General features: G+C 41.8%; 2 protein-coding genes across 3 annotated transcripts in view; one reads left to right on the plus strand and one right to left on the minus strand.

Moving 5' to 3' along the window:
* CDCA2 (cell division cycle associated 2) overlaps positions 1–8304 on the minus strand; it is a 33288-nt gene extending 24984 nt beyond the window's left edge. For both annotated transcript variants that reach the window (XM_075207189.1, XM_075207188.1), the window contains exons 1-2: positions 8085–8304; positions 2411–2938 (exon numbers count right to left, since the gene is read on the minus strand). In XM_075207189.1, the coding sequence (XP_075063290.1) occupies positions 2411–2927 (517 nt within the window). In that variant the 5' untranslated portion in view covers positions 2928–2938; positions 8085–8304. The remainder of the gene's footprint in view (positions 1–2410; positions 2939–8084) is intronic.
* A 497-nt stretch (positions 8305–8801) lies between these two features.
* Positions 8802–18907, plus strand: KCTD9 (potassium channel tetramerization domain containing 9). The gene is made up of 12 exons (XM_075207190.1): positions 8802–8919; positions 9565–9689; positions 10675–10718; positions 14513–14609; positions 14758–14816; positions 15346–15474; positions 15557–15624; positions 15775–15870; positions 17087–17236; positions 17383–17488; positions 17615–17748; positions 17901–18907. The coding sequence occupies exons 1-12, from the start codon at positions 8872–8874 to the stop codon at positions 18015–18017; spliced, it is 1173 nt and encodes a 390-aa protein (XP_075063291.1). The 5' UTR covers positions 8802–8871; the 3' UTR covers positions 18018–18907.
* The last annotated feature ends 1791 nt before the right edge of the window (positions 18908–20698 follow it).

The following is a 20698-nucleotide window of genomic DNA, read 5'->3' on the forward strand; positions in this document are numbered from 1 at the left end:
TCGCTCAGATCCTTACACTTACCCGTTTTTCCTTCTTCCAATACATCAACTTCAAGAACTGACTGTTCACTTGCTGCCTAAACGATAGATACATACATACATACATACATAAAACACAAAAGTTTCCCTATAGAAAACCAGACACAGATACAGGTGTAAAAAATAGTGGCCACACAGCCAGTACCACCTTACAGTAACCAAATCACAAAGACAAAAGACTTATCCCCACAGACCTTCATGAGCAGAACACAGCAATAGAGTCTCTGGCACTGTTGAGAAGAGATGTCTGAAATGTATGGCTTTCCTGTCTGAAGTAAAGCCGGCCAAAAGCAAGATGCCATAGAACTCATAATTGGGGCAAGCCCCTGTCTAACTGCTTTATGAGGAGACAGAGGCTGCAAGATTCAAAGTGATTTGAACAAGCCCTTTATACCCAAGGTAGACGTGTCCCCCAGATTAGATGAAAGAGAAATGAAGATTTCTAAAATGAAGCATGTGCTGTAAAGTTCAGTTGCATATAGGCAGAACACAGACCATGGGGCAAATGTATCAAGATGAGAGTTTTCCGTCGGGTTTGAAAAGTGGAGATGTTGACTATAGCAACTAATCAGATTCTAGCTGTCATTTTGTAGAATGTACTAAATAAATGATAGCTAGGATCTGATTGGTTTTTCAAACCCGCCGGAAAACTCTCAGCTTGATACATTTACCCCCTAGTGTTAGTTCACAAGGAAAGTGTAAACCAAGCTATCTTATTAAGTCACGTAATACAAGGTGTAATACGAATAGCTCACGCCTTTAGTCTGAATAGAGGCTAACTCATTCTGCACCATAGTGATAAGTAATCACAAACCTGCGATACAGAACTGGCCCTTGCTGCCTGGCAGGACTTTGTCTAACTTCTATACATGAGTAAAGCTGGGTACACACTACACGGTTTTCATCCAATAATCGGCTCAATCAGCCGACATACGACCGCTCGTTCAAAAGTCGGGTCAGTGTGTGCAGTGTCACAATGGTCGAAAGTCTGCCCAAATGGACGATTGTCGCCTCATTTGGTTGGTCGTACTGTTTAATATTTTCGTTCCAATCTCGTTTCCGTTGTGTAGTGTGTATAAACTTCCGACCGATCCACAACAGTGAGTACGAAATTACAGTCATTGCTCACGACAACATGGCTGTAAAAAGTCGCTAAAGGGACGTCCGCTCTTCCCTTTATCGTTCCTAAACAAGGCTAGTGTGTATGCAGTCCATGGACAGAGCGATCGGACCATCGATCGCATGTAAAATCGCTCGGCATAAAAAGTTGGTTGAAATTTCTGTAGTGTGTACCCAGCTTTACTCCGACTGCTTGCATTGCTTAGCATTTACTGCTAATCCATTTTATCTCCATCCCTAAATCCTCGTCCTCCCAAAGCTTACCTGACAATCTAATGTGGTGATATTGTTGGCCAATGTGGCAGATTTACCAAATTGCCCACAACTGGTCAATGAGAGCAAGAAACTGCACCGATTACTCTCATGAATATGGTTTTCCTTGACTGCCAAACAACCACATCTATCCACCGATCTTGATATATATACCGTGTTTCCCCGATAAGATACGGTCCTATTTTTTTTGGGGGGCTAAAAAAAAAAACTGCCTAGGGCTTATTTTAATTCACATATACTTTACCATACTTACCGGTTTTCTTTTTTCCTCACTTTCCTTTATTTCCTGTACTCTCCTCCGCGGCCCTGCTGTAAATAACGCTGGCACGCCCTCAGCCTCATTCACAGAAAACGAGGGGAGGGTGCACGCTCACTGCGAGACGCTGCAGCTGTGATTGGATGCCACTGTTAAATCTTTAACAGATCGCGGGGCTTTGTATTGTAGCGCAGGGACTGGGCAAAATGGAGATTTAGCTAGGGCTTATTTTCGGGCTAGGGCTTATTTTGGACCATTCAGGGAAAAGGTAGGTCTTATTATCGGGGAAACACCGTAGTGACAGTCACTATACAACGGCTATATACAGTATATGCTATCTGCAGAGACTCTCTCCCTACACACAGTATAACATCTGCAAAGACAGGCTATATGACAGTCTGTGTTATAACACACATTGGTAGCGGTCACTCTCTCTTATGGCTATGATCATCATATTATTACAGTCCGAGCTCTCCAGAACCCATTTATCTTTCCCTGATCTGTACCTGGAGACAAGAAGCTGGCCATACAGGCGCTGAACAGATTTTTTTCCAATATAGCTGAACACATGGGTGGACAAATTGGCCAGTCAGATCTGTCATTTGGCTCTCAGTCAGAGTGATTGGATCACATGGGAGCTTATTAATGGGTTTTAATGTGCAGAAACCAGGACTGTAGCTTAAACAGACAAGTATAATCACCTTTGTATAAATTGCAACTTACCTGCATACTTTAGAAGGCTTTCACTAGATATCCCCAGGTCATCCACAGTAACTTTAGAAAAATCCATTGGCGTAGTACAGGCTTCCAGCTGATCTGACCTTTCTATATCCCTCCTGGGTGTGAGAAATGACCCAGCTTCAGCTGCGATTGCAGTTGGAGAGTTCTTTTCTTGCTGCAAAAAAGCAATGTTAGCACATGACCCAGAATGGATTTCCCGATCATCCGATGAGTACGGGTCAGTTGTATCAGCTAGCGGATCACAGACATAGCTGGTGTTGCTTTTCTCTGGCAGAGTCACTTCACTCTTTTTCTCCTTCGTAATATTTTCAAACTCAGCAGGAGAGATATTTTCTTTGGACTCGTCATTGCTGATGTACTTATTATGCAGCTTGCCTGGCGAGGAGATCTGCTTGTTGTAAGGAACAGGTGTCTCCTCTTCTGTTAATATCTGAAATGATTGCGACTCATCCTGTGGAGCCAAGATGGGGATCTCTTGCAAAACTTTCCTCGTGGCCATTACCTGCTCACCTACAACAAGAACAAACATCCACTAAATATAGAAATACGCATGTTACAAGAATGCATATAAAATATTAATAAAAATAAAGTGTGACTATTGATATTTACATGCTGGTGCTGAATGTAACCTTCGTGTAAGCTAAAGCAAATTCTTTGTACATATAAATTTACAGTAAAAGACAAAGATGGACCTACAACACAAACTCAGAACTACGGAAGAAAACAGACAGGTTCATCTACCTGCTCTTTATAATGCCAATTTTGTTAAAAATCACTTTGCCCTACACCATAGTGCATAAAGGCTTTAGATGCACACATAGTTTCAGCATCCTCTAGGGACCTTTATAAAACTACATTGTAAATTATTTATTTTTAAATAATGGTGCTCAGAACATCACTATACCTATGAATATATGTTCAATTCATGCACCTTTCAGCAAATATAGGGCTTTGCTTATTGAAATACTTACTGAGAGGTAAATGATGCCTGCAACATTAAACGCATGTTACTTGTGCTATGCCAGCCCAGTCATCAAAAAGGTTTAAATACCCCTTACGCCTTTATATAATCTCTAGTGCCCAGGGTGGAAACATCAGTCCCAAATGACAATGGAGCCTTAATAACGTACAAAACATAGCACTTGCTATAGACTTAGCTTATGATTGATTGAAATGTGTAGCAATTCACTAGGGAGCATCATCCAGCACTTCATTTTTCATACAAACTGTTCAGAAATCAATCAAATCCCTCTAAAATTTAGTTCACAGAGATCTATAGAAATGATACTAGAAAGGCCATTGGTGCATTTATCTTAACTATAAAACATCAGGGGATGAGGATACAGTGCAAAGTGGAGCAAAAAAATATTTTTTTTGTGACATCACGAGACAGCTTGTCTGCCAGGGCTCATGATGGTGCATCTGGCTTTACACAGCAAGAGCTTGTTTTTAGCATAAGGGTAAACACTTCAAGATTGCATTGTGCCTTCAAAGACATGCACATAATGATCTAATCAAAATGCAGTGGTCACAACTCACTAAAGGGGATTTGTTTTTGATTTTTTTAAAACTAAGGAAATATGTAAATAACCAGCCATCATTGAGGAGAGGGGCAAACTTGTGAAAACACCTGTGCGCATGAGCCCTTATGTTAACATTCTGTGCGCAAAATTGTACAATAGTGTGTAGATGATTACACACAGGCAAAAGTTTCTATTGTTACACAAATCTTCAAAGTCTTGCCTACTATCGCTTTAGACTAAATCCCTTCACTAATTTCAACATTTCACCTAAAATACTAATCATGAGTGTGAGGGGACATCAGCAGACATTATTACATGTCACATTTTTGTGTTCTAGTGAAAGACCACTTCTAAGTGCGTATCGATCAATGTAATAACATTAAAAGTGCATCTGGGCGTCTCATTAAAAGTACTGCACACCTCCTGATTACCAGTTCCCCCCCAAAAAAAAACAAAAAACTTTAGCTGGGAAGTAAACACAATATCTCATGTTTTCATATTATTATCATTATCATCATCATTATTTGTTGTTAGGCGCCACAAGGTTTCCGCAGCGCCGCACACAGTACAAACAGTAGGCTATAAAGGGTGAAACCATACAGAACAATGAACAAAAAGTACCAACACTTCAGAAACTCCAGGCAGGCTACGACGGACCAGAAGAATAGGTGAGGAGACAGGAGGGAAGAGGGCCTTGCTCATGCTAGCTTACATCCTATGGGAGGGTAAACAGACCAGGCACAAGAGGAGCCAGGGGGGTTAAGTGGATGGTCGGTAGGCTTTGAGGAAGAGTTGAGTTTTGAGTGCACGTTCGAAGAAAGCACAGAGTAGAAGACGAATGGAGCGAGGAAGGTCGTTCCAGTGAAGGGGGGGGGGGGGGGCGCACGGAAAAAGTCTTGGATTCTGGAGTGGGAAGAGGTGATAAAAGTGAAGGAGATGCGGCAGTCATTGGCAGAGAGCGGGCAGGAGTGTGAATGGAGAGGTTAGATATATAGGGGACAGTAGAGTGGGAGAGAGCCTTGTAGGTGGTGGTGAGGAGTTTGAAAAAAAGAGTTCTGTAGGGGAAGGGGAGCCAGTGTAAGGCAAGGCAGAGAGGGGAGACGCGGCATGAGAGAAAGATGAGTCTTGCGGCCGCATTGAGTATAGAGCGGAGGGGGGAGAGACGGGAGTGGGGGAGGCCAGTGAGGAGGTTACAATAATCGAGGCAGGAGATGAGTGCGTGGATGATAGTTTTGGTGGCATCCTGAGAGAGAAAGGGACGGATGCGGGCGATGTTGGAAGCGACAGGCTTGGGCAAGGGAATGAATGTGGGGGGCAAAAGCGAGAGAGGAGTCGAGGGTGACACCCAGGCAGCGAAGTTGGGTGACAGAGGAGATGGTGGTGTTGTTGACGACAATAGAGAGGTCATGGTGGGATGGGAGTCTGGGCGGAGGTTAGACAATGAGTTTTAGAGATATTGATTTTTAGAAAGCGCTCGGACATCCAGGAGGAGATGGCGGAGAGGCAGTCAGATACCCGAGCGAGGAGGGTGGAGGAAAGATCAGGAGAAGAGATATAGAGTTGAATGTCGTCAGCATAAAAGGTGATACTGAAGCCCAAAGGAGATGAGAGCACCAAGGGAGGAAGTATAGAGCGAAAAGAGTAGAGGGCCAAGAACAGAGCCCCGCGGGACACCTACAGGGAGAGGGTAGGGGGAGGAGGAAGAACCAGAAGTGGATACAGAGAAGGAGCGATTAGCGAGGTATGAGGTGAACCAGGCGTGGACAGAACCAGAGAGGCCGAGAGAGAGAAGAGTTTGCAGCAGGAGGTGGTGGTCCACGGTGTCAAAGGCTGCGGAGAGGTCAAGGAGGATGAGTACGGAGAAGTGACCCTTGGATTTGGCTGATAGATCATTAGTAACCTTGGCCAGGGCAGTTTCGGTAGAATGGAGGGGGCGGTAGCCGGATTGGAGAGGGTCAAGGAGGGAATTGTCCGAGAGGTGCCTGGTTAGGCGGCTGCAGACAATGCGCTCAAGTAATTTGGAGGCATAGGGGAGAAGAGATAGGGCGATAATTAGCAAGAGAGGTGGGGTCAAGATTGGGTTTTTTGAGGATAGGAGATATAAGAGCATGTTTAAATGAGGAGGGTACTACACCAGAGGAAAGTGATAGGTTGAAAAGGTGTGCGAGGTAAGAGCAGGCCGTTGGAGAGAGAGAGAGCGAAGGAGGTGGGAGGGGATGGGATCGAGAGGGCAGGTAGAGGGTGGAGAGGAAGGAATAAGGGAGCGAACCTCTTCACCAGTTGTAGGACAGAAGGAACACCAGAGTTGGTTGTTGTGGGGAGGTGAAGCGATGAAGGTGGCGGGAGAAGGGGAGGAGGAGATGTTCAGTCTGATAGCCTCAATTTTGGAAGAGAAGAAGGTGGCGAAGTCAGAAGTGGAGAGGGAAGGCGGGGGGGGAGAGGAGGGAGCTGAAGGTGGCAAAGAGGCGGCAGGGATTGGAGGACTGAGAAGAAATGAGGGACTTAAAGAAGGATTGTTTAGCGAGGGAGAGGGCAGAGCAGAAAGAAGAGGGAATGAATTTAAAGTGGAGGAAGTCAGCCAGGGAACGAGATTTCCTCCAGAGGCGTTCAGCAGTGCGAGAGCACCTTTGGAGGAAGCGGGAGAGTTTTGAGTGCCAGGGTTGGGGAATAATGCGGTGTCGGCGGATAGAAGAGGTCGGGGCAACAGCGTCCAGGGCAGTGGTGAGGAAGTGATTGTACAGAGAGGATGCCTGGTCAGGACAGGCCAGAGAGGGAAGGGGTGAAAGGAGAGTTTCGAGAGAGGAGGAGAAAGAGGTGGGGTCAATGGCATCCAGGTTGCCTTTGGGCGAGGCAGGAGCAGGGGAGGAGGACAGAGTGAAAGAGAGGAGATGGTGGTCAGATAGTGGGAAGGGAGAGTTGGAGAAGTCAGAGAGATCACAGAGATGAGAGAAGACAAGGTCAAGGGAGTGACCAAGACAGTGGGTGGGGGAAGATGTCCACTGAGTAAGGCCTAGGGGGGAGGAAAGGGCGAGTAGTTTGATGGTGGCAGGGTCAGAACAGTTGTCAATAGGGATATTAAAGTCGCCAAGTATGATGGAGGGAAGGTCAGAGGAAAGGTAGTGGGGGAGCCAGGCAGCGAAGATGCCAAGGAAAAGGGAGGTGGGGCCCAGGGGACGGTAGATGACAGAGATGGATAGGGGAGAAGGAACAGATGGAGTGGGAGTGTACTTCAAAGGAGGAGGAGAGGGAAGGTAAAGTAGGAATGACACGAAAAGTGCAGTTAGGGGATAGGAGGAGGACCACACCGCCTCCTGGACACTCGGCCGGTCTGGTGGAGTGGGTGAAGGAGAGGCCCCTATAGGAGACGGTATCGGAAGAAGTAAGCCAGGTTTCAGTGATGGCAAGAAGATTAAGAGGTCATGGATGGAGGACAGTTTGTTGCAGATGGACCTGTTGTTCCAGAGGGCACAAGAGAAAGGGAGGGGGGAGGGGAGATGCAGATGAGATGGTCAGGATTGATGGAGCGAGAGGGGGGTTGGGGCAGTGAGATTTGGGCATATATAGGGAGATATATACACTTTTATGTAAAAATTGGTGCTTTTGCAAAAAAAAAAATTAACACTGCACTTTTGCAAATCCGTGAATTACATTTAATATTTTGAAGACAGGAACATGAGGAGTAGATAAACAGGTTTCAACACATCATATAATTGAAAACTGAACAAATGGACACTTTTCTTTCAGAGTGGTGAAATATCACAAAATAAGCCAAGCACAAAGTAACATTGCAGCATTGAGACAAGTGTGGTGAATTGGTAAATTATGTAAATATAGACATAGAATGTATACTACCATGTGAATACAAATGCATGTGTATAGAATGTAATCTGCACAGGACCACAGACTTATGTGTATAGTACACTGCCCCCTGTATAAGAACATACTCATGCTGTGTATAGTACACTGCCCCCTGTAGAATAACATATGATGTGTATAATACACTTCCAGCCCTATAAAACCATACTGGAATAAGCTGCACCCCTCATGGTGATGTGCACACTATATACGCAGACAGACGACATGCACTGTATTATATATAGGATACAAACTAAAAAGCCGCACGAGCCTCTCACCTTCTCTCCCAGCTTCGAATTCAAAAAGGCCGCTTTATGCCCAGATTCCTCCGCCACACCTAAATAGTTTCAAGGACACCCATTTAACGACACACGAAAACACACCACATTCGGCGCAAGCAATGCCGTTTATTGAACGACTAGGCACGAAAGTGCAAACATATACTGGCACAAAGCCAACGGCACACTAAGTAATAGTGCGCGGACGGATATCAGCCTAGAGCAACCGTTACAAAATTTTAGATGTCTGGGAGCTAGCGGCAAACAGCGCATGCGCAGATAGCAATTGTATGTGCCAGCCAATATAAGAAAAACGCCATCTTTATATTGGGCATAAAATGTAAATTCTATTCCAAAAAAATAAATAAAAACACAATAGTTCATTACGTTTTTGCAAATCTGAATGCTTGACTGACATAAAATTGTTCAACAAAATTTTTGCAGCTATATTTTATGCACTGTCTTGTCCTAATGTCCCAGAATTTAAAGGGAAACATAAGCATAAAGAGCCCACACTGCCAGTATGAAATATGGCAGGTCTGAATGCTATCTGCCAGCTTCGAAAATGGCGTTTGAATGGTTACGAGTTCTGGGCTGTCAGCAAAAACTTACAGGCACGCCCTTCCACGACAGCTTTCTGTCTCCATCCAATCAGCATCTGCTTGGTGCTTAACTCCTCCTCCCAGACAAAATGTGCTTGTTCCGCCCTGTTACCTGTCACGTTGCTCAGTTCCTCTCTTCCGGGTTAGCTGAGGGAGCTGCCCGGAGTTAGAAGGGAGACCAGAGTATGAAGAGGGTCACCCTGTTCGTGAAGGGGAGTTCCCGGCTCGGCAAGGTACGTGACTGCCACAGTGATACGCATGGTATGAAAATAGAAGGTGTTCTAGATTAGAGGAGTAGTGATAGAATACAGATCTAACAACTGTCCCTGTGCTGTAGACTCCTGCCCCTGCTGTGGCCCCGGGTGCCCCTGCTGTGGCCCCACTCCTCCCAGACTTTTCCCCCGTGCATACATTTATAGTCTAATCTCCACTGTGTCCCAAAAGATGTTTGGCTCAAAAGTGTATATCACAATCCCTGTTGTGTGTTGTTTTAGCTGTTTGTTACTTGTTCTTTTACTTGCTGTGTATTGTAAGTTTTGTATTATGTTTCTGCAGTTTTCTATTTGTTTATATTAAGCTCCATTTTCTAAAAAAATGTTTGGAAAGTCTGCTAAGAAATATGCATTAGGTATAATAATTATGTGTCTGTCCTTGGCTATTTAAATGGTCAGAATGTATGAAAGTATGGCAGTGGTTTACATTGTCAACTATAGCTTTTTATTTTGTAACTTGTGCTATAAAGTACTATATGTTTTATAGTTGAATCTTATAGCCATGCATGCCTTCTCTGCTGCTATTCATTTTCTATTGTAACTTGTCTATAAATGATGGACCTCATTTAATATATAATCTGTTACCACTTCATCTCTCCATGGCAGGTTGTTTCACTGTATGGAGCATCAATTTCAGATCTTCTGTCTCTCGCCAGCACCAAGTTGGGAATCCACGCAACAATTGTATATAATGAAAGAGGAGGACAGATTGATGATATTGCCTTAATCCGGTATTAGTGTGTTCAGGCTTGGATTTGTCACATAGTCCTGGTCCTGGGGAGGCAGTTTCCTTTCATCGTCTTACTACATTTATGGCTGCTTTTTTAATTACTGGTGGAATATATTTTTATAGATGGGTGGAGTATTGCTCAACGGAGATTACACACATGGGCATTGTAAAAACAACACTTGTAAGAAACCTAGACAAATCCTTCTACTTTGTGCTTGGTTATAAGGTAGTTAGAAGTGTGTTTATTAATGTGCCACAAAACTTCCCTGCAGCTTAGTGTACTATACTAAATGAGCATTCCCATTTTATTTAATCCAGCGTTAATGCTGCAGACTTCATCACAATGTATGTTACACGATACTTGCCAGATGGTGTGTGTGTACAGGTCCATTCACTTACATTATTTTGTTTAATGATCAGCAGGAAAGCACCTTGAAAAGGCATTGCGAAGGTGTGTGAAATTATTAAAATGAACACCTCTGTGTACAAGTGTGTTTTATGCATAGCAATATGAATAAAAATTAAACCTAGAAATGTGTTTATTTTGGCTGACTTTGCCCAGTGTGGCATGAGATTGGCAATGAGCACATTTTTCTGGAAGCCCAAGTTATCTTATTAATATTACATTGGTAAATCACTGATGCTCATAACTCCCTATGAATGTTCTTTGTGTCCACTGTTTGTATTGGAATGTACTATGGATAAGAGGAAGTAATTGTAGCTAGTGCTGTACACATACTGAACACAACTTGGCCCGACACACAACGCTGAAAGGACCACCCTAAATCCCCTAATAATAGTATTCCGTGCAGTTCCTGAAATGTGGGGTCAGAAGTTTTGTGATGTAACTTCATTGTCTACACTTTTTAATATTATCCAGAACATTCAGATATTAAAGACCATATTATTTTGTGTACTATTTTTGTGTTTTTATGTTCTATTTTTGTCTCATTGAATGTATTTTATTTTGCTTTTGTTTGTCTCAGAGATGATGATGTCTTGTACGTGAGTGATGGGGAGCCTTGCATAGGTGAGTTTAGAATTATGTTCCTCAATACAGCATTACTCTTTCTCTATTGCTCTTCTTTCAAATGTGGATCTAAACATAAAAAATATTTTTCTTTATTCTTATATAGCAGGAATAACTGAAATATCTCACCTTTCCTTGAATTTTAACTGTACTGCTTTGTTTATGATGAAAATAATTCACATGTTGCTTACTGAACACTGCCATGTATTTTGAATGTCTATCTCACATGTGAAATCACTGACTTAGTTTTTTATGTTTGTCCCCAATTGTAAAGCGCTACGGAAAATGTTGGCGCTATATTAATAAATGATGATGATGACTTGAATCAACAGCAATTTATGTTGAAGTAGGCTATTTTTTTAACAATGCCAAAATATACATTTAGAGCTTTTGTGTTTGCACACTTTGGGAGCAATCATGCTATTTCCCATTCAGAAAAGGCTGAGGTTATAGAATAAATGTAAGTCAGTATATACTACCTATATATTCTGCCACATACATGATTTCATGTCCAGTTTTAAAGCCGTTTATTTTGTGGGCTTAGCCCTCAATCACCAGGGTACTTTGTAGCCGTGTGACCAGATGCACTTTTACTGTGCTCTGGTTAAACATCAATAGTTGTTTTTTTTGGGGTTTTTTTATTTGCATATGTGAGTGAACTTTGTATTTTTATTGTGATAAGTATACTCTTTCTGGTAGGATTTTTAAGTAGATAGTGTTTTATGTTTTATGTTTTTAATGGCTTAATTAGACAGAAATAGGATAAAATACACTTTATCACAATTGTATTTATGATTATAGTCAACCATTTTCTGCGCTCCCAGAAATTTGTCCTAAAACACTTTCCCTTATTTCTTCAGTTTATTTTGTTTTTTAATTTGTTTATTAATATTGTCGTTTTCTCTAGTGTAAGGAAAGCTATTGGGGTTAGTAGTGAAGGTGCATTGGTGCGAGTTTCCTTAGCTACTTCATTGTGATTACTTACAGTATTAATGAGGTACTCTATCATGATATACAAAGCACCAACAGGCCACCACTTGGTCAGGTGAAGGAGGAAGTACTCCCAAAGGAGTAATTTTATTCCAGACCAGATAAAGTATACAATATTTCATGGGCTCAGATGTCCCCAAAATATTGCTTGCGGAAGTACAGTGCGTGTCGAATGTGTTCATGTAATTTAGAACATCATGCATAAAATCTACTACTAAAAAGGAAAAAAAAAAAACCCTGTTAACTGGAAAATCCTGAGTCCCGAGCATTCCAGAGAAAAGATCCCATACCTGTATGTATGGAGTGATTGATTGCCTCTTACTGCAGTAAACAACCAGACCGTTCACTAGCATTAAAAAGCACTACAGCACTATAGAATATGCTTGACTTTGTATAAATAATGACCATTCCTCTGGAACCACTATTTTCATATTTGGCATTCTATAAAAATATGTAGAATTTTTTTTTTGGATTATTATTGCAGTACCATGTTAGGCAGAAAAATCTATGTGATGTTAAATACTTTCATCTCAAAAAAGACAAAAGTATTAACAAAAAATGGTTATTTCTGCTAGCTTTCACAACACAGAGGCCCCTTCATCAGGCAAGTTTACAAATTAATAACCGACGAAAAGGCACAAAATCTAAGAGCTGTTACGTCAAGAAATTTGGACAAGGGGGATACATGATTAAGATAAGCTAAAGTAATAAAACAAAGGTTTTTGTTACGGATGAAAGAGTAAAAGTCTTAAGAGTTCAGAGATCTGGGGGTAAATGCATCAAGCTGAGAGTTTTCTGGTTTGAAAAGTGGAGATGTTGCCTATAGCAACCAATCAGATTCTAACTATCATTTTGTAGAATGTACTAAATAAATGATGGCTAGAATCTGATTGGTTTTTCAAACCCGCCAAAAAACTCACAGCTTGATACATTTACCCCCTGGAGTCACTGTGGGGTGTGAACTGTGTCCATGCAGTGGGTCATAAATCCAGGTGTTAGATTGAGCCCTTGAGTTAATGACTGGAATGTTCTTATCAGTTTGAATTGCCATGTTTTTTCTCCCTGTCATTTTTAAAAAGACCTTTTTTTGATTAAGACTTTAAATCTGTCATACTGTGTCCTGGTCCAGAGAAGTGTTTACCCACGGGGGTGTCCAGAGACTTCCTTATTGTGTGTATGTGTAAATTCAACCTGGATTGCAGTTTCTGCTTGGTCTCTCCAATGTATATTCCCTCAGGGCGGGCACCTTGTACACTGTATCATGTACACCACACTGGAGTATGTACATGAGAATGTGTTAGTTATTTTATAGTCCCGTTGTGTGTTTGGTATGTGGACTGTGTTTGTTGGTAGGACATGGGTGCAGGTTATGCATTTTTTGTTTTTGCAAGGGAATTTGTCAGTCTCTGATGAGAGGGCACACCTAACAAGGAGATTTCTTAAATTTGAAGGCTGTTTGTATGAAAGGAGAGGTAAATCTGGGAATATTTCCTTCAGTCTATTGTCTCTCTAAAATATGGGTTGAAGGTCAGCAGCAATTTTCCCCAAGATGTTCATGTAGGGATTGTAAGTGACCACTAGGGGCACTCAGCTGTTAACCTCCTTTTGTTTATAATCCAGGAGGCTACTCCTTGGGATTCTTGGGGCAATGTGGATCTGTTCATCTATAACTATTGGATGGTATCCTCGTAGGAATGTATTCCTCAGTGATAGCAGGTGTTGTTTTCTGTCTTCACTGTCTGAACAAATCCGAATGTATCTCAGAGCTCGACTGTAAATGATGGACTTCTTTATGTGTCCTGGGTGAAAGATGTTCCATCTCAAATATGCTGGGCGGCCTGTAGGTTTAGAATAGACTGATGTTTGTATAGTATTGTTTTTATTGTATAGTGCAGTGTTGGCTAACCTGTGACACACCAGATGTTGTGAAACTACAAGTCCCAGCATGCTTTGCAAATATATAGCAGCTTATTGCTGAAAGGCTATGCTGGGACTTGTAGTTTTACAACACCTGGATTGTCACAGGTTAGCCAACACTGGTATAGGGTCATGTCCAGGAAATGTATCTGAGATCATGAGTAGTTAAGAGTGAGTCTAATGGTTGGGTGAAAGTTTTTATTGTAAATCAGCAGCTCATCTTCCTAGCCCGTCCAGATTAGTAGCAAATCGTCAATATAATGGAAGTATTCTAGATGTTTCATTGTGCAAGTTGATAAGAATTCCTCCTCTAGTTTAACCATGAAAAGATTGGTATACTAGGTGACATCTTGCTACCCATGGCACTTCCCATACACTGCAGGTATATGTCTTTCCCAAAAGAAAAGTAATAATGATCGAGTACGAACGTATTCTATAAAAAAATACGATAATGAACGATACTTACACTATGGTTTGGGGTTTGTTTGTTTTTTTGTTCCTCTACGTTCCCCATTTGGTACTATGTTATTTGACTATATTAGAAGTGTCACAATGTTTTACAGTTCTAATTGCTGCATTTATAAATAAAATGTAAAAAAAACAAAAAAACAATGTACGTTTTGATAGCACGGTTCAAAACATTCCTTCTACTTTAATTACTTCCTGTTCTATTTCATTGTAAAAGCTCTTTGCAGTTTTCAACACAGATGGCTCATTAGCTGATGTTTTAAGGCAATCACTGTGTTTGTTATATTGCCATGATCAGTTTGCTTGCAATACATCGGTATGTACTGGAAGTTATGAACTGAAAGTCTATCGTAAACCGGTTCTTCTTGTGCTGTTCTGCTCTTCTTGTTGACCCTCATTCATGCACATTCTCTTTCCAGATGAACAGAATGAGCCTATGATCACAGAGCAGCTGACAGGGAGTCACACGGACTGGCTGACGCTCAATGTGGGAGGCAGATATTTTACCACTACAAGGTAAAGATGACTCTTGATTTGGAAGGAGGGAGGTGCTGAATATAGAGTATTGTGAGACGTGGAGACATTTTAATTTTAAAGTAAAGTTCTCTACGTCAGTATGAGAGTTCATTGAATTTTCTTGTCTTCGTTTTGCGTTTCTCCGTAGGTCAACGCTTGTCAGTAAGGAGCCGGACAGCATGCTGTCACACATGTTCAGTGATAGAGGTGTGTTGTGAATCAGTGGGAACACAGATGGAGGGGGTGGGGATTGATGGGGGGGGGGGGGATATTTTGTTAGTCATTCTGACCTCAAACATGTACGTTGTTTAATAGTATCTAGTAGAGGGGAATTTGTATGCTGTGGTCTATCACCCTCTTACTGAGTTGTGATTTTCCAGTCCATTCAGACCTGTCCATGCCCCATGTGATGTCACAGTAAATACTTCCCCTATCATTGCATGCAGACTGTTGTATTATTATACTTGAAGATGACAGAAAGGAGAACTTTATGTGGAGATAATGGGATTACAGGACAGAGATATAAAAACAAATATTGACTGTGTAGCCAAACTAAACACTGTAATCAGACTTGCTAAGGCTGGGTACACGCTACAGAAAATTTCTCCTTTTTACATTGGACAAATAGATGAATAGTAAAAACAAAATTGAGCGACTGTGCATTGAACTCTGATTCTATAGGCAGTGCTCTTTTAGTAAGTCACCTTAGAGTACCCAATCTCCTTCTGGTCTTCAGATGCCTGGGGGAACAAGAGGGATCACAGAGGAGCTTTTCTGATTGACCGCAGCCCAGAATACTTTGAGCCGATTCTAAACTATCTACGCCATGGCCAGCTCATAGTCAATGACGGAGTCAATCTGTTGGGTGAGCAGTTTGGGGGGAGCTCGCTCTTGCTTTAGTTTCTATCAATCCACAAGGGGTATCTGACTAAGGATTTGTCTTATAGGAGTTCTGGAGGAAGCCAAGTTCTTCGGTATAGATTCCCTGATTGAACATCTGGAGCTGGCTATAAAGGTGAGATTAGTGTAATAATACTAATGTATTCTTATAAGATATATTTAACTGTATGTGGAAGTCCCTGGGATGTTGGATAACATTTATGTAAGAAAGGATTTATCACTCCCTATATATTCAGTTCTGTAAAACTTCTGTTTTGTCTTGTAGAATTCGCAGCCTGCGGAGGACCACTCCCCTATCTCCCGCAAAGAGTTTATCCGGTTTCTCCTTGCCACCCCAACCAAATCAGAGCTTCGCTGTCAGGTAATGAGTAAGCCAGAGATAAAATAATCACCCCCCAATAAGAGGAAATAATGTGGTAATGTTTAAAAGTGATGACCACAAAAAAAATATTATAAATTAAAAATCCCCTAACATTTACCAGTTATTATCTTGAGCTAGGTTGATGGTTGCTGCATTCTTGTGAGTGACAGACGCTAATCTGAGTAGTATAGTTGTTTTGTTTTAATTACTATGCCCACTAAGGAACAGGATCTGTTTCTGGCCAAACAAACAAGACCAAAATAAGCACTTTTAATCTTATTTTTCACTTTGTCCCTGTATTTGTTTGATGTAAATATTAAGAGATGAATATATAGGGTCTCAGGTAGAATTGGACATAAAATGCACCTGTCCTTATTGCAGGTGCATAGAAAACAAGTATTGTGCCCCCATGTGCTTGCTACGTGCAGAGGTCTTAACTGGGCAGCGGCAGGCTGGTGTAGCCTGAGTACATTAGGCCTTACATACTGTGTTGAGGAAGAAGTAGCAACAGATGCGCCTTTAGGAATAACCAGCCGCGTGCTGATTGTATTAAGGTTATTCCCACATCCCTGATGGGGAGGCTGTGGGGTCAAAAAATAAATGCTAGAATGCAGCAGTTTGTCTGTAGTGTGTTAAAGGTCCCAGCATGCCCAGGCTGCCATTAAGTGGTTGGGCATGCTGGCACTTGTAGTACTAAAAGCAATAGTATACCCATGGCTGCCACGTCATGCTGGCACTTGAGGAACCACAAGTGCCAGCAAGCCCTTGTATCCAGAGTCTGCTGGGACCTATAGTGCACCAGAGGAATATGTAATAGCTGTTGCCATTCCCCTGTGACACTTCCTTTCACCCATGGAAGCCAGGCTATCTTCTGCGATGATCACAGATTATTATTTATTACTAGATTTTGTTTATATACAGCTGACCTATTCCATTACATTATAGGAACACAGAAATAAATGAAGCTTAAGAGAGTTCCTCTGGCTGTAGCTTACAATGGGTAAATGCTTGTTATTTGGGCAATTATCCAAATTCCCTGAAAGCCTCTCCTGCTGCTTTGTGAACAGGTCATGCTTTTTATTTGCAGTGTTTTGTATTGCGTGCCTTTTATTTTATTATTTATTTATTTTTTTTCTTGACAAAGTGATAGACACAGGAGAATGCTAGTGGGAAAGTCTGTATTTGGATCTGAATCTTTTGCCTGATCACTTTGCAGGGTCTGAATTTTAGTGGAGCGGATCTCTCCCGTCTGGACCTGCGGTATATAAACTTCAAGATGGCGAATTTGAGTAACTGCAACCTGACTCAAGCCAACCTCTGCGGAGCTTGCTTGGAGCGAGCAGATCTTTCTGGGTCTGTGCTGGATGTAAGGACATGTGTAGTATAGAAGCAGTATGTGTATGAGAGAGCCACAGGATGCCTGTCCTCTGCTGCAGCAGCTTAGGACCCTGCAGTGACTCGTATGACACTGTACACTTTCTATGGGTGTTGATGGGTGTTTTTGTCGTGCAGGGAGCGAATCTACAGGGTGTGAAGATGCTCTGCTCTAATGCAGAAGGAGCCTCTTTGAAAGGCTGCAACTTTGAGGACCCATCTGGCCTGAAAGCAAATCTGGAAGGTCAGAAACCAAGTGTATAATATATGTGGTAATAGTTGTAGAGAAAGCAGATACTTCTAGCCAGTGTCCACATTTGTACTAATGCCTAATACTAGGATTCTCACTCTGTCCTTTTATCTGTGTCAGGTGCTAATCTGAAAGGTGTTGACATGGAGGGCAGTCAGATGACTGGGATAAACCTACGGGTGGCAACCCTGAAAAACGCCAAATTGAAGAACTGTAACCTGCGCGGTGCCACCTTGGCAGGAACAGACCTGGAGGTAAGAGAGCAAAGGTCACACGGCACGGGTCAGTTCAGTACCTGTAGAGAGGAAACAGAGCGCTGCAGCTACATGGAAATGAATCCCATGCAGTTGGCAGAGTAAACTAGTGGCTGATTTACTGATTTGTTTTTTGTTTCTTCCTGTTCCAGAACTGTGATCTCTCTGGGTGTGATCTCCAGGAGGCCAATCTGCGAGGATCCAACGTAAAGGGTGCAATATTTGAAGAGATGCTAACTCCACTACACATGTCCCAGAGCGTCAGATAGACTTGGACCTTCTCAGTGTATATCATTGAGGAGTTGTTCCTCCGATTCCGTTGTACTGGAAACACCCAGCCCATTGCCTGTACTGCTGGGGCACTTATATTTAATCTCTATGCCGTAATCATTTAGTTTACTCTCACTGACTTTCTGTAGATGGCACCTCTGTGAGTGGGAACCACATATGTAGTGTGATGCACACTGCCAAATCCTGCTTCCTCCTTACAGCATAAGTGAATCCTGACCAGTTACTTTGCATCTGCACTAGTGTAGCAGGAACATAATCATCATGCCAGGCTAGCAGGACAATGTCTGGTATCTTACAGGACTGTCGCTCGAGCTCTATCCTAATCAATATTGCTGATGTTGGGTAGACAACCCACCAGCAGCCGGTGGAGCTTAAAGTCTTCTTCTATTGGCTGTTAAGCAGTCACCTGAGCTGCAATATTGTGTTTTCAATCTTAGGTTTGCATTCAGACTGCATGCAAACTGGTATTCTATGCACATACAGCTCAAATTGTGTAGCACAAACCTTCATTGGTATGTATAGGAAACTGCAGAATATGTGGGAGCGATGGCTCCAAGTTCAACAGCGCCAAAAACGTAATATGGAGCCTCTGCATAACACGTGATTTTGAAGTTGCTTCTACAAGTATGTAGCATATATTGGGGGATAGACATGATATTTGTCATATTATATTTATATCATCCCGCTGACCTGCAGTCCAGGCGTACATTACACTGCACTCCGCCTACAGCAGGTCAGCGGTTACCGAGTGCCTTATAGCATCTTTCACAGCTGTTCCGGCAGCTGTTTTTCAGTTATGCAAAATGACAATATATTTAAAGTGCTGAACTGTTATCTGTCTATATACAATAAATATTTTTTTGAATGATTTAAGTGTATGGTCTTCTTTCCATTCTCTGTCATATCCAATCTTTTATGTTTGAAACTGCTCTTTGGATTATTGTCAGTATTTTCTCAGGACAACAGGATGAGGCATGAGAATTTAATGACATATCAGTTATGTCATCTGGAGATGTTCACGGTGGTGATGAAAGCAAAAAGGTGGAGGATCGGATATTTTATAACTGGCTTATGTAATGTCTGCAACACCAGAGGGAAGAGAGGTGGGAGTTTGTAGGATACTTGGTTGCATAGAAAAGGTGTTATTAGCAGGAAAATAAAGGTTATATTGCAACTTTTATAGTCCTTGCTTTGTTATAACCAGTGGTACTGTGCAGGGCTCCGGAGGTCTGGTCTTCAGAATACCTTACTAAATAGAATAAGACCTTAGTTTATCATGGAGGCAGCTTATTAAAACGAGGACATTAAGTTAGACGTAGGAAGACTGAGAAGTGTAATATAGAGACAATCACTATATCCCAAAAAAAGAACCTGTGACTGCTCCATGCTGGACATGCTGGACATAAAGCACAAGAGTGTGAGACAGGTTTGTGTTCTTGGCTGCATGTCTGCAGCTTTGTTTCTAGAAGCCCCATTATTGTGGCGTTAATATAAATAAAAGGAATATGTTTTAAACATATTAATGGGGAATTGTCCTTTGGCACCTACCTGAGTCGCTTAAGATGATTCGGCCATTTGGCCTCACTCCTGTGCGGCCAGATCACTCTTAGATTTGGCCATACATACACATAAGTGACCAGATCTGAAAGATTCGACTATTCAGTATTCGTGCTAAACCTTCAGATCCATTAGGGAACCATTAGTGCTGTTGGACAGTGTCTCTATACATGTCAGATGTGGTCTTTATCTGACTGCATTTAACATTTACTGTCTGTCCTGATAAATATCTGATAAACCAGCAGTGGGCAGCCCGTCATAGTCTTCACCTGTGACCCCTAGCCGCATCCCAATCTCAGAACGGAGGCAGCTGACTCCAGCATCGCCCGACCTCTGCACGGTGCAGTGTGGCCTTCCTCTGTGCGGCCCTTTTAAAGGCTGGAGGGCCGCACATAATTATGAGGGTCTATTTTTGAATATAGAAGGATTATAAAAGTGCCTTGGGCAAGGAAATGTGCAAATTAGTTTATTTATTGGACCATACTTACAACCTAACTGTGAGAGTTTCAGTTTATACCTGAACCTCGTGTGCTGAGAAGTATAGGTCATAGGTATCTAAGAACACAATTACAACATTTGCATTCCATGCTTGGAACAGAAAAAAAATTGCTTTGGTTTCGGCAGTAGGAGACTGATGTAGCAGCAGTGTTTCAAGTCCCTGGGGGTAATTGTCACCTGAGAGAATGAAATTGTATCATTTTGTGCACTTGGTCTTTATTTTAATTGTCTTGTAAAAATATTTCTTTACATATTTCTCATTTCAGGTAACTATATATAAAGACCTTTCATTTGTATTTTTACAGTTCAGAATACTTTTGTATATATACTTGTGGCTGGATCACTTATAAATAACTTATTGTAATGATATATTTAAGTTATTAGCACAGTGTGCCAATTTATATTGCAAAGGTAATGATGCTTGATACTGTGTATTGGAAATGTACTTATTTTATTATATTGTGTGCACTTTTTTGTTTTTTTTTCTAGGAAATGTATTTATGGCCGAGACAGAGCCAGGGAAGAGATTCATTTGTGTTTTGTAACTTTGCTAGAGGAAATCTCCAATTAGGCATATGTGGCGAGGGAGTCTGTTTTTCGGATA

Source organism: Mixophyes fleayi, chromosome 4 (assembly GCF_038048845.1).
Source record: "Mixophyes fleayi isolate aMixFle1 chromosome 4, aMixFle1.hap1, whole genome shotgun sequence".
Lineage (NCBI taxonomy): Eukaryota > Metazoa > Chordata > Amphibia > Anura > Limnodynastidae > Mixophyes > Mixophyes fleayi.